At 42.5% G+C, this 14138-nt stretch overlaps 1 protein-coding gene across 6 annotated transcripts in view; it reads right to left on the bottom strand.

Moving 5' to 3' along the window:
• Positions 1–370: 370 nt before the first annotated feature.
• Positions 371–14138, bottom strand: part of LOC135935259 (synaptogenesis protein syg-2-like) — a 73009-nt gene continuing 59241 nt past the window's right edge. For 4 of the 6 annotated variants that reach the window (XM_065477467.1, XM_065477458.1, XM_065477486.1 and 1 more), the window contains 4 exons: positions 10490–10786; positions 8736–8969; positions 8509–8660; positions 371–6011 (listed from right to left, as the gene is read on the bottom strand). In XM_065477467.1, coding sequence (XP_065333539.1) covers positions 5799–6011; positions 8509–8660; positions 8736–8969; positions 10490–10786 — 896 coding nt within the window. In that variant the 3' untranslated portion in view covers positions 371–5798. The remainder of the gene's footprint in view (positions 6012–8508; positions 8661–8735; positions 8970–10489; positions 10787–14138) is intronic. The other 2 variants (XM_065477492.1, XM_065477501.1) reach the window with 2 other exon arrangements.

The raw sequence follows: 14138 nt of genomic DNA, 5'->3' as shown, positions 1-14138 counted from the left end.
TCCCTCGCCTCGATGAAATCGCTCGATCCTCTGCCGCCGTCGACGCTGCTCGAGCAAGAGTTGTGCATTTGTAAAATTAAAATGATTACTCCTACCTAGATAAAATGGGCTTTTGACGAGGGCGCGCGAAACTTTTCTTTGGGCAGCAGCTGCTCCTGAGGCGAGTGCTTCTGCACTTTCCTCTTTCATCTGCCCCCATCAGCGAAAACTAGAGTTGAGGAGTGAGAGCGTGCTGCAAAGTGAGGGCTTGTGAAAAATTGTGTCGTCAAATTGCAGCTCCTCGATCCGCTGCCAACTCGGCCTTTTTGAATTTTCACTAGTCTGTAGCAGGGGGGTCGCTGGGAGAGAGAGAAAAAGTCTGTCAGAAGTCTACTTTTAGAACTCTACTGATGTTTATTACATTTTCCATATGTACACAAGGTATTTTGTGTAATAACAGTTGATAATAATGAAGAATAATCAGAAGAATGACCAAAACAAAACTAGATCGTTGGAGCCATGTAAAGATTTTCACATTTTCAGCGGTGTGTGTTTTGTTCGTCATAATAAAACGCATATCTGTTAATACTCTGGCGCAACATTTTGATATTTGATAGAATTTTTACACATCTTTCATCTCGTGAGCTTGCTCTTCCACTTGTAGGTACAGAATCGTCTTTGTCGAGATCGAGTTTCTCCTTTATTGTTTTTGTTACACATGTCCTCTCAACTTCTTAGCAGCTATTATAATTTCTGTTTGCTCTTTGTTCATTATTTGCACATGATCACAACCCTTGCTATTCATTTCGCTCCACTTTTGTGTTCCAATCGGGCTTTGATATTGTTATTACTTTTTCATACTCCACAGCAGCAGCAGCAGCAGCGTGGGCCCAGGGTTTATATATAGGTATATGTATTTATTTTTCCTCTGCAATTTGAGAAGGCAAAAGATCAAATCATACACAAGGACGACTTTTCCATTTTCCGTGCACAACAACATTTTGCTTATCGATTGTCTCGAGTCGTCGGAATAAAAATCAGATTTAACATCATCGGGTGGAGGCAAAAAGCGCTACGGGAGAGAATATAGGAAAATAATAAAAATAAAACCAGACGCAACACTAAAGAGTATTGAATGCGCATTTGGTACGATAAATTTTACATCTTAATGTCCGGCGTGCGCAATAAAAGTCGGTTTCTCTCTTTCTCTCTCTCTTTTTTGTTGCGAACGCGCACACCAAGATTGCTAATGGAACGGCAACGGGGATTTTACGGTCGAGAGAACGAGCATCAACAAGTAATTAGCTTCGCGTGTAACAACGAGAGATTTTGATTTTCATCTTCCTTACAAACAAACGATTTCGCTCACACGCACGAATGAATAGCAGGGGGATAAAATATGCGATAATCATACAGTTACAATGTACACGTCAGTCACTTTTGGGCGGTAAAATCTCGTAAAACCGAGTTACAATATTTGAGCATTTTGAGTGTGTTTGTTTCCTCTCTTTAAATAACTGCGCTGACAACATCACCCATTGTCATCATCGGTACTCATCCTAAAAGTTTTTTCAATGCAAATTTCAAATTTACTCTGAGAATTAATCTTACCGATCTCGTCTCGTTAATCTCGTGGTAATTTATTGTGAAGTGTGGGAAGGTGAGTGATACGCTCTAATTAATAATTCTATTCAGGGTAGTTGGCGAGCGAGGAAAAGGACCACTACCATTAGTGAGATACGCGGAATCACTGAAATGGAGTTAAGAATCAACGAAGGCCGTATTCCAGGAATCAGTTTTCACGTGGTATGGTTGAAAACATTATTTATCATAATGATATGAATAAAAATAGCGCTGGAATTGAATTTTGGTAGGGTGTTGAATTAATGCATCATTTTCGCCGAAATTTTGGTGTTTATCGATTTGATTGTAAATTACTTAATTTTAATCTGAAATTTTAGCCTCGCTAGCTCAGCCTGAATGAAAATGCTACAAGACTCAGACTAGGGTAATTAAAAATGCCAACAAAATAAAGGTACTGTTGCATTGTCAGGAATGTGACGTATTTGTTTCTCTGAGCAACTCGAAACAGTTTAGTTTGTCCCATTTTTATACGTTTTTAACTGGTCCATCCATTCTATCTGTGAAAAGGTTAAATTAATTTTGGAGTAATTTCTAGATAGACACGAGCAACAGAAGGAATTAATGATCTGCTATACGACGCATCACACCACAAAGTTTCGCGTATCTCACCAAGTGTGCGTGAACCGAAAAGTACCCTATCTGCTGCCAGACGCAGGGGTCGGGTTTGCAGGAGAGAATGAAGCGGATGAGACATAGACGGAGACAACTTAACCTTAAACACGTCTACATTCATATATAATTATTGTGCTTAAATTAAAGCGGCTGCTCGTCTCGTCACGGAGGGAGATTATTCCGAGTTCCGTGACGCAACAGCTGGAACAAAAGCTGCGAGAGCGCACAAATTGCGAAACACATGTAGGCTCGGCTCCTTTGCCTTGATAATTTCCTGTTAAATTTTCGGGGGGTGCTTTCAGAGGCTGCAGCAAAGAAGATGCGCGCAGACTCGTGGTCGCGCGCGAGTGGCACCAGGAATTAAAACCAGCTCCCCTTTAATAACGCAGCTGCCGCCGCCGCCGCTTCTGCTGGAAAATCTTTGTGTAATCAAATCACGAAATCTGCTCGAGCTGCGCTTTCTTTCTTTCTTTCTTTCTCTTTCCACGGGAATAATCTCGCTGGCTGCCGCTGGAAAAGTTGTAATTTAAATATGCAATTTGCGGAGGAAATGTTCGCTCTGTTATTCAAAGGAAATGTTATGCTGAGGGAAAAGACGCGATGAGAAATGCCGCGTGGAGACTTCTATGTGATATGCATATAGACTCGTCAGGGGACACGATTTGCGAGAAACAATGGCACTGAGAGAGGGGCATTGCTTGAGCTGGTGTACGATAGCGCTGTTATTGTTCTGCAAAAATAATACGCAGAAGGGTTGGACTTTGTTTTATTACTGCGACTGTGCATGATGGAATGAAAAATTAAAGCTCTCTTTATTTAAATGGGGAAGGGAAGCGGGTTTTCCTTCGCTTAGAGTGCGATGAAGAGATGATATTATTATTTTTTAATCACGAGAGAGACACGAGAATTATTCCATTTGTCAATTACCAAAAAAGGAAACAAAATGTTAATGAAAATCGAGACTTATTTAACTTAGGAACTAATTGGTGTTTGGTTGTATCTAGTTCCAGATTTAAAAAAAAAAATTAAGAATTCTTATTACTTAAGTACAAGATTAAATTATTGCAGAGTTATAAAACCTCGCAATTGCGATATGGAAATAGAAGGAGTTGAATTTAATGCTGAAGGGATTAATTTGCCGAGAGATTTACTCGCAGTGCGATGAGAGCTGGAGTATAAATTCAAATCACAGTCAACAGTTGGCGCTGTTTGCCGCAATGCACGATTTATTTGTCCAACACGGCATTTGTGTCGCAAGCCGGAAAAAGGGAGAACCACCACAGAGCATGTATTATTGGGATTTATAGTCGTTCGTGAGCAAAAAAGTACAAGTATAGCTAAGGAGCCGGCCTTCAACAAGAACAAGACAAGCGCCGCGTTATGATGCGAGTATCTGGTAAAAAAAAATCGACTTGACGCAATTTTTCTAGCAACTTGATGTTATATTACGCATCGTCAGTTTCACGGTTCCAGACTGTCTCCCAGGTCGCGCTTCACGTGTCATTGAGTGAGTGAGTGTGTGTTTTATTGTGCATGTGGCAGGGGAGTGTGTACGTACAGTACTTGGGGAACGGTAATAATTTTTCTCGTCATTGTCACATAAAAAATTATCTTCTTCTGCTACTATATTATATACGGAGAGAGAGAAAGTTTAGTTCTTCTCGCACATCACATCATACAGTCGCGCTGCACTGGTAATAAAAGAGCACGTCGTCAAAAACGGCGAACAAAAGCGGCGCACTCGCGAGACAGAGTTTATTAAAAGCAAAGAGCGCGCGGTCAGTTGCTCGATCGTTTCTCTAACATTTCGGGTACAAAACGGGGTCGAAGAGGAGTCGAAGAAACGCCGCCAGGGTGCGACTCGCCCCACCCCTGGCGACGGATGATATTCTTGTAGCCACAGCACATTGACAGTAATATACATCTGGTAATTCATAATCGTAGATAGCGTTCTTATCTTCTCATTTTTTTATATAATGTTGTTGTATATTAATATATATGTTAATATTTGAATGTAATAACATGACATGCAAAAACACTTACAAAATGATATTCAGGCAGATATGCAACAGTAGTATCTCGTAGTAGTGTGTGTGTTACTCTTTACAATGACCATTGGAATGCATAATGGATTAGAGAGGGAATAATAACCGTAACCATAATCCGCCAGAGACGAGCAAGCAAGCAAGCAAGAGAATAGTATGGAAACTCCTCTCGTTCCGTTTCCAGTGTAAGTGTGTATGTGTGTGTGTATGTGGGTGTGTGTGCTGGCTTGGCTTGCAGTTTTGATGAGCAGAACACTACTCCATCGGAATGGCCCTCTTCGCCACTCTGCTTTTGTGCACGCGTAACTCTCGACAGAGATAATGAGGCCGTGTGCACATCGCGCAGCTCAATGATTAAGAAGAAAAAGTGTCGAGCATCACAATCTTTTTTTGTTTCCCTGTCGTCCTCCTTGCCCCCTTTTCAATATGCACGCGCGCCTCTCTGGTGAATGAGGTGGCAAATAAAAAAAGAGAAAACCGGCAACCACATCACCTCCATTGAGTTCTTCCTGCGAAAGATCGATATTTCTCGGGAGCGCGCACGTAAATAACAAACACAGCACCGCGAGAGAAATTTTTGCGTAAACATATACACACAAAACGAGAAGAGAGAGAGAGAGAGAGAGAGAGAGAGAGAGAGAGAGAGAAGGAAAAAAGCGAGTGAGTTATTTTTCAATTTTCCACCTCCGCGTCGTTCACACGACTTGTCTCAGATGCAAAACATGTTCGCTGCTCCTCATCTTTTATGTCATTTCACACTAGTTAAGGAAGCAAGCAAGCTATTTACGTTTTTGTGGTTCCAGTTCAGTCTTTTTCGTCCAATTAATTATAAAGAGCGAGGAACAGTTTCGCTGCCATTCTTCCGATCAAAACGAAAGATTAGCTTTTCAAGCAGACTTATACGTGAGTGTGTGACGAGATGCGGGACTGATAAGTTTTTCAGCAGCTGTAGCTCTCCCTTCAATTGAGTGTGTATGTGCGTGGAAAGAACGAACGAACGAACGAACGAACGAACGAGCCGCCAACAGGTATATAATGCAGTTACATGAGTCGTTTTCCTCAAAGATATGTATGAAAGTGTGTTTGGCTTGAAAATTGACCGCCACCTGATATGTGTGTAGATACACAAACACGATCGGACTGGTCGCATTTCTTTGGCGTTCGCACACGAACTCAACGCGGAAAGTGTCTACAACTCGATACAGCAGACGAGAGATTTTTGCACACTGCCTCGACGGGGCGGGAAACAACTTTTGACGGGTTCCATGCTTTTCTCACAATGAGGTAGGTAGAGAAAGGTGACTTGAGTACACGGTGGCTTACAATTTTAAAACAGTCATGAGCGTGTCAGTGAGTGAGTGTACAATCTGTGGGAGGGTGTTTAGAGTGAGTGAGTTTCGATAAGAAAAATAGCCAGCGAGTCGATAAACATGTCGATAAAACACATTTTGTAAAATCTCTGTCAGCGTCGACACACTATTACACTAATGGTCAGTTAACACAGCGGTTGCGTCGCACTTAAACGCAGCTTTCCTGCTGGTTCAGCGTCTTCACGGTGACGATTTCGCGCGACGGCGGCATTTCGAGGATGCCCATCGGCGACTGCTGGCCGCCACCATCCTGGGGGTGTTGCGAAAAGTCGGCGCCGTCTATCCGACCGCAGTCGGGCCCTTTGAACGTGTTGTTGGCCCCGTTGAGCCGGAACAGCTCGGCGTAGGCGGCGTTTTCGTTCTGCAAACAACACAGCCGAGATGAGAGCGTGATTTGGCTGGCGAAGGGCAAATAGCTATTTCAGACTACGGACGTGGGAGTTGTTGTTATCGAGTGCATTAGTGAAGCAGGCTGCGTGATTTACGAGCGGATTCGAATCTTACAACGACGATTCGAATTCGCGGTACAAAATTTCCATGCTTTTGGCAAACATGAACTTCGTCTTGAAAATTGTTTTTAGGCTTCAATGTAAAGTTATCGTCGCGGCAAAAGAGAAGATGGTATTGATTTTAGCCGCTTCAACGAGCGTCATTTAATAGATTTCGCAGGAGAAAGGATCAAAGGAACTTGAAATAAAAAGGAACGAATTCATTATAGAAAATAAGATTTCAAGGGGCAGCAAAAATTTTGCAGTGATACCCAATAAAAAAAACTGCCAGAGTATGCAAAATCCACGGAGCGCGTGGTAATTAAATACACACAGCTGCCGGCCTGCAGTGTTCATGACCCCGAGCAAATTGAGCCAAGTCAACCAATTAGGCCGGGATCAGAGGCCGTGCGCGCGTGGAAATTGCCCGCGATTATGCGAATAATCTGCGACGCGCGCGCACGCTCGGTTAATTGCTTTTTATTAGAATAAGCCCGCCGGTGTTTGCGCTGATCTGGAAACAATTACTCATCTTTGCAGAAGCGACGCGCGCGCACAAGGTGCTTTTGTTCGGACGGAAATAGCTGCTGGGCGTTTTGCCGCTTTTTATCTCTCTCCCTCTCAGCTCATTCCTCGGCAAAACTTCGCTGCTCCGCAACTTCTAGCCCACCGCGCGTTTCCGCCCCCCGTTGCCTACGTTCTTTGAGCAAAGTTTATTTTCGCTGCTTCGGCTTTGCTGCGTGAACAAAATTTGATCGTTTCTCTACTAGCTTTTGGACAAAAAAGTTTTTGTTTATTCGACTTTTTCGCGTCGAAACAAAATTTAAACTGCTAATCATGTAAGAAATCCAGTGGGCCATGGAAAATTGAACGTGCTAGTTGTTTCGTGTTTCCTCGTTCCTTTTCCGATTGTAAAATACATTTTTATAATTCATAATCATTGCAAATCAGGAAATTGGAAGGCACGACACACTACAGCAAATATGTATATGCAGGAAAGGGTACATCAAGCTGAGCTTGTGCAATTTCCTGATGGAATATTAAAAGTGCTCTCAAACAAGATTACAAAGTGGAAAGCGTATTAAATTTTAACCTTATAAGGATATGGAAACGTGAAAGGTTAACATTTTCACAGAACTCAGTTGAATATCTAATCGTGCAATTCATGAAAAGGCCATTGCATTCAATAGGCCGAAAAATGTTCAGTTAAGTTGCTAAGTGTGCCATAGAGAGTTACACAATATTAACGGTTGTGGTCTTCGTATATATGTTTAGGTAAGTACAGGAGTTCACTTTAGCTCATAGATGAATAATCAGTTCTCCATAGTTTCACGTTCGCAAGCAATATTTTTTTGCGAAAAATTCAATCAGTGAATTAAGTGATCAGCTATCAAAATCATACTATTGCAGCTATTTGTTCACGTGCTATGTGTTTTAAAAGGTCTTAGTCTCACCATAATAATAATCTAAAAAGCATACAATCTGCGACCAAAAGCAGAATTGAAGCCTGTGTGCTTTTTGAGACCTACTCAAATGGTTGAAATTAAGAATATTTATTTTAAGCGTTAGAAAAGATTTTTTTACGGTTTATGTCTGTGCTATTTTAAAAGCCATCTCTAGAATTGTATTTGCAAATATTAGACTGATTCTGCAGACTAGCGTGATTATTATTTGTCGAGCTATATAATGGCTACCCATGGCAAACACAAACATTCAACGTTCATGCTGTGCAACTACTAAAACTGATTTTTACTGCTCATACACGCTACTCCACGTGAGAGCATTTAGCAATACCAACAACAACTACAACCGAGAAATGTGTTTTCCTGCTCGAAAGACAAAGTACGGAACAACAGCAAACAAACGGGAAGCAAATAACCCAGCGCAAAAATCAATTTTACCCTGGAGCAGCAGTGCAAATCCTTTGTCAATTACATTTTTGATTTGAAAACTGCCACGCGCAGCCCCATTAGAGGACGGAAATTCAATTTTCGCGGAAACACGTTAATTCTACAAATTGACGCGCTTTGAAGTTCGTCGCGGACTGCGTGGTGTGAGAATTGAAACTAATAAACAATAATGCGAAAAAAGACGAGCCCCGCAGAGTAGTCGCGGTGCAAATAAAGTGGATTAAAAAATTTAATCGATCCCCGCGGGCGCGCGTGCCGCGACGAAAAAGAGGCATTCTGAGCCGAAATAAAGCCATCTCGCGCGTATTCAATTATAATTTCAAGGTGTGAGAGGGGGGCGCGCGTCGCAGCGCACACGGTCGTGAAAAATAACGACTATTGCACAATGGAGATGCGCGACAAGTACAGATAACTGGGTTATACACACGCGGCCGGGGAGACGCAATTCCGGCTTAATTACCTTGAGGAGCGTGGAGGTGAAATTGCCGTTGATGTTGCAGCGCTTGTAGAGATCGCCGTTGAGTGCCGCTTCATCAGCGCAGTAAATATTGGAGTCTGGCGACGTGTTGCTGATGGGCAGGAACGACGCCACCAACTGGTAGTCGGAGTCTGCTGAAATCAAGACCGACAAACCACCCGCCGGAGTTTCAGAGCAAGTCACAGCAGACGAACGAGACAGCGACTTACCTTTTGGGCACGGTATCACGTCCGGATTCTTGTCGTCCTTCTCGTACAGGTCCTCGACGTGCAGGTTCACGTTGGACTTCTCCTTGATCGGGTGGTCCACCAGCGAGTGGCCCATGGCGTTCTGCGAGCGCAGACTGAGCGCCGCCACCACCACGATCGCGGCCAGGAATAGCGAAATCAGTACGCTAATCAGCACGCCGAGGATCGAGGCGAACTCGAACGCTGCCGAGATTCCTTCAGGCAAGAGGAATCGAATTAGAGTGCGTTTGACTGCCGACAACGGCCGAAGGAGGGCGTCTCGTTAATTTTCCGGCGGGAATGAGGCTCTAATGTCGATCAAAGGAATTCAAGCATCCTGTCTTAAATACCCTCAAGAGGAATTTGTACTAAATTCAATCTCTTGTTCAATTAAAATAATTTTTCTGTAAAATTTTGTTGGAACTTGAAGGAAAACACTTTGGTGTTTATTGAACCAATTATTTCGCTCTCTTGGCTGACGTGACAACCTCTCTTGGCCTAAAAAGTTTGAGACAAAGGGTTCAGACAGAAATAACTCAATACGTTATTCTTTGGAAATGCTTACGAAATTCCCCCTCCAACAAAGTTAGAGCACAGCAGAGAACCTTAATTAACTTATCGCATTAGAATCTGATAGCATCGCGTCGTCGAAAATCAGGTCAGAAAGGGAAACTAATTAATCATAAAATTCTCTCGTAGGCGTTCACTCCCATACGATCGACATCTCTCTTCAGCGTGGGTGTCGTTTTTATACGAGCACATTGAAATTTTACGAACCAAAGCAGCTCGCGAATGTGCGAAAACAATGGACCATGTGTACGCGCTTGCAAATGGTTGGCGTAATTTTTTTTTCTTCCAAGGGGAAATTAATGAGGCTCTCTCAATTTTCGAATTAATCATCATCAATTGTTGTTGTCAAGCACTTTAACGAGATAAGCTGACTTATGAGCCAATTAGTTATAATTGGCGAGAGGCGCAACGTGGACGTTCGCAACCCTTGAAATCCGTTTTTTTTGTGTGTCTACCAAGGGAAGAGGAGACTTCTCGGAAGGAACAAAAGAAGCAATTTTTCTCTCTGCAAAGACGAAGAAGACAGAGAGCGAGTTCTGGCACAAAGATTTTCTAACAGTATTAATTTCGCACGTTGTTTTCAAGTTGGCAAAGAAAAGTTGCGAAAAAGAGCGAAATTGCTTCGGTTAGAGTGTTGGCTTTCATGGAAGCGTCTAGAGATGAAGATTAATTTTCTCCGCCAGCTGTATTTTCCAAATGAATCGGCGGATTTTAAAAGTTTGTCAGTTGTTGAACTTTCGGGTTTAATCAGTCTATTTCCATCTTCAAAGCAAGCATCAGCGATATTTGTTCAAGTAATGTGCAAAAACATCACGTAGGCATTGCTAAATAATTGAGAACCTAGCTCCTACGTTTAATAATTGAAATTTTCTTGAGGCCTTTTCCCCGTTTCAACCAAACTACAACTGGTTGCTAAGAAGAGAAGCTAATGGACTTAAATTAATTACTGTCGGAGCATGTTGCTGCTGAAAGGAGGGCTGTACAAATAACCTTATGAACTTCAGCCGGCATGACATTAACGACAGAAGATGATATTTAAAGCTCACTGTTAGACATGAAAGGAATTTAATGTCTGTTCTGATTAATTCTTAAGTAGAGCATTCCTCGCAATATTTAATTTAGAACACAATAGCTTCGAAATAAGGGGCAAAATGTGCATAGTTTACCTGCTTGCTTCTCCATGGCCTTGAGCGTAAAGCCCTCGATGGTGACCGACTCGCTCTTGCCCTTGCTGTTGGCCGCGTAGATGACCATCTTGAGGACTCGACCCGGCTCAAGCGCGTGCACGTCGAACACGGGGTAGGGGCTGGACGCGTTGCGCACCAGCTTGGCTGTGGCGACGTCGTACACCTCAATCTGGAAGAACTGCTGCTGGCCACCGTCGAAACCTTCGAGACACTCAACCTCGACCGAGCCGCTGGTCTGGTTGACGACGCTGCAGTTGTATGGCGTGTCCGGGTGGCCTGCGGACGAAATTTCATTTTATCGACTGCCAAGTGCACGAGAGAGCAAGCGAGTCACGCGCGTAAAAAATTGCTCTGCATGAAATTGCCATTATTATTAAGTTCTCCTTCCTTGTTCACAGGGTTGGGGATTTTAGACGGAGCAATTAAATTTCAAAACCACATTAATCAGGTCAGTATGCACTGATTGACGTGGAATTTAATTAAGCCTAACTTGGCCATTAATTAATTGATAATTTCAATGTGGTAAATTCCAATATGAACTGATTGAGATTTTATTAGTGAGGTGTGCAGTTCCACTTATTTGTATTACATTGCAGTGAGGTCTTTAATCAAGTATTTTCCGGTAATAATCATGGTACAATTGATCAAGCTCTATGAAATGCTCGCTTAATTATTTCCTTTGTATGCCAATATAACAAAAGAGAAGCAAGTTTGCAAGCCTTCAATTGAAACGGTAACGTTAAGAAGCCATGAAACATTCAACTTCATTCGAAAACATCGGTTAAACAAGCATCCCAGCTGCGTTTCGTAAAAATGGAGTTAAAATTCACAACCCTCTTTTTTTCTCTCCCTCGCCGGAGGTTGAAATGGGGTTATGGCGCTGAGAAAACTGCATTTAATATTTGATACACTTTCTTTCCCGACACGACGTCTGCTGTTATACCGCCGTGTATGTTTTCAAGTGGCAAAACTTTTCTCTGTGGCAGCGGGGCAGACAGCAGGCAGTTCGCTGTCCGCGCGCCGCGTTGGCCCCTCGCGCGCGCGATGAGTGATTTATGGCTTATTATTGTGCGGCTTATTGTTCGTTTTCCGCAGTGGAGCGCGCGCTCAATTAATTCCCACCCCTTTTCCCACAGGATTTCCAGTTGAATCCGGGAAAGCAGGCACGCGAGCCGAGCGATTCCAATTTATGCTGTGGAAAGAGCAAAGAGCAATCGGTCAGCGCAACTGCGCCAGACAAACTGAATTCTTGATTTGAATGCCAAGCCCTCCCTCTCACCCGCTGTCTGGGGAATAAATAAAATATCAAAACGGGCCCGAGAGCTGCAAAAAACTGACTAGCGCGCATTGTTAGTTTTGTTTGTGTGGGTTTGTCACTTTTTGCCGCTGCACAGTTGATTTTCGTGTTCGCTAAAAAAGCTGGTTTTTCAGGTAAACCGTGTTGTGTATATGGCACCGCATAAAGAACGATCGCGAGGCTGCTTTGTGTACCTCCGGTGTGTAATGATTCCGACTGGCAAACATATTCCATCCATATCGCTACCGTTCCGAGCCAATGGACGCTGAGTTTTATTTGCGAAACCCAAATTTCCAGGAAAAGCCGAAACACCGTATAGCAGCGTGTTGGATCGTGAACGATGGCTAAATGGATGAAAAGGTAGGAAGAGATCGGAATGAATGGCTGCATGAATAGGTTTTGTTGAAACTCTCTCTGCATGAGTAGAGGTTGATTGATGAATACTGCGCGAGATGGAGAACGAGAACAAAGATAAATTTGACAAACCTCTGAACAAAAAACGATTGCGACATCATTTTAGAGATAGGAAATCCCGGAAAACCAAACAAATTTCTGTACAATATTTATAAAAAGATATTCGTATGAACTCTCAAAACTGAACTTAAAAAAGAAACATCTAAAACGAATTTGATTTAAGCTGTCTTCGTACTCAGAATAGAATAGAAGCTGATATTCCAAGTCTCATTTAGCGGATATTAGCAGCTGTCAGGGTGTCTCCAAGCTACGTACATTGATTCAATTTTCCGAAGATGTTTTTACATTGTTGTAGATGCTCCATCAGTTACACTGTTGAAGATTCAAGCTTCCTCACTGCCTTTTCAGCAGGAAAATTAAATTTTCTTTGCCGGATTGAGTTTCCAATTATTGCGTTCTTGCAGAGGGTTTCCTTAAAGGCTCGTGAATATTTATTCTCGAGTCAAAAATACCAATTGAGATGAAAAATGACAAGAATTTCAAGCTCTTTTACACAGCGAAGATTGCTGGTTCAAATATCCAGTTGAGATAGAGCTGGGGAGATAAGCTTGGAAGATATGCAGGTAGGTGAGGGGATTTCAGCTTATGAAATTACCAGAAAAAGATGAGATATTTCTAGTAAAAGGCAAAGACAAATTTTCTTACTTAATGAAAATGTGATATCTTGAAATTTTGTACTTTATAGGTTTTTTCATTCCGTTGGTGCGGGATTAAGTTTCAACAAATTTCAGAAAATTAATTATTTTTGTCTCCTCCAGGTTTTTTTTCAAGAAAAACGAACTATATGTATGTCGTTTAGGACAGAAAATTGAATGGCCTGAAGCAGTCTCAAAACCTATCGGAAATTTTCACACATCAAACAATTTGCGGTATGTTGAAATACAAAGTGGTTTAGCTCTCGGTCGATTAAACACATAAATTACTCCGATAAATTGCTACGAAAAGTGAAAATCTAAACTATAGAAATTGAAAGCGTTGAATATGATGAAAATTTATTTTATAGCGAGCGAGATAAAATATACCCTTTTAGCAATCTCAAGTGCGTTTTCGCAATTTCCCGACCGACAATGTCCATTACTATAGCTTACAGTGTGACTTCAATAATGCAATTTGCATTTTCAGGTGCAAAGCGTTTTGAGTGCGGCGCAATTGTCCGAGTACATCGTTCAAATTAATTACCGTGAGATTATTATTTTTCATAATTAAATTTCTTCCACAACACGAGGCAGGCAGCTCGTGCCATAAAATGGAATAAATTAAAAGCAGCCCACTAGTGATTACGTATTCGACGCGCGCGGACACTCGCGGGCGTCGAGCAAGAGGGCCCCATACTATTTAATTTGGCAGGCAAATCGAGCACACGCAGAATGGAGCGCCACATATTAAAAATTAAAATTTCCTGACATTCGGTAATTACGCGCGTGGTGCGCATCATCTGCGTTATCTTGGCATCGGGCTGGCTGGCGTTCGCCCTCGGGTCCGATATTGCATGCGCGATGTTGTTAGTGTTGTGTCTGCCTTAATTTATTCTAATAATAGCTTCTGTATGCGCATTAAATTAACCTGCGAGAGAGAGAGAGAGAGAGAGAGAGAGAGAGAGAGAGAGAGAGAGCATTACTTGCATAGTTTTGCACACACGGCAGCTTGCATCCTACTATCAGGCCGCGTGAAAAGAAAATCTTTAATTAGCGGCCATGCTTTATGGCACCTCGGCATGACCGCCTAATAAATCGAACGCGAACACAAAGCCCGGCAGCTTTTGTCTCCGCAAATTTTAATCACCGCCCGTTTGTAAAGTTGCCAGCCCCTATCTCGCGGCCGATGTAATTCCTGAATGCCTCTCGGAGCAGCCAGGCA

Source organism: Cloeon dipterum, chromosome 1, assembly GCF_949628265.1.
Source record: "Cloeon dipterum chromosome 1, ieCloDipt1.1, whole genome shotgun sequence".
In the NCBI taxonomy this organism is placed as follows: Eukaryota; Metazoa; Arthropoda; class Insecta; order Ephemeroptera; family Baetidae; genus Cloeon; species Cloeon dipterum.
This window is presented reverse-complemented; position numbering and strand designations above follow the sequence as displayed.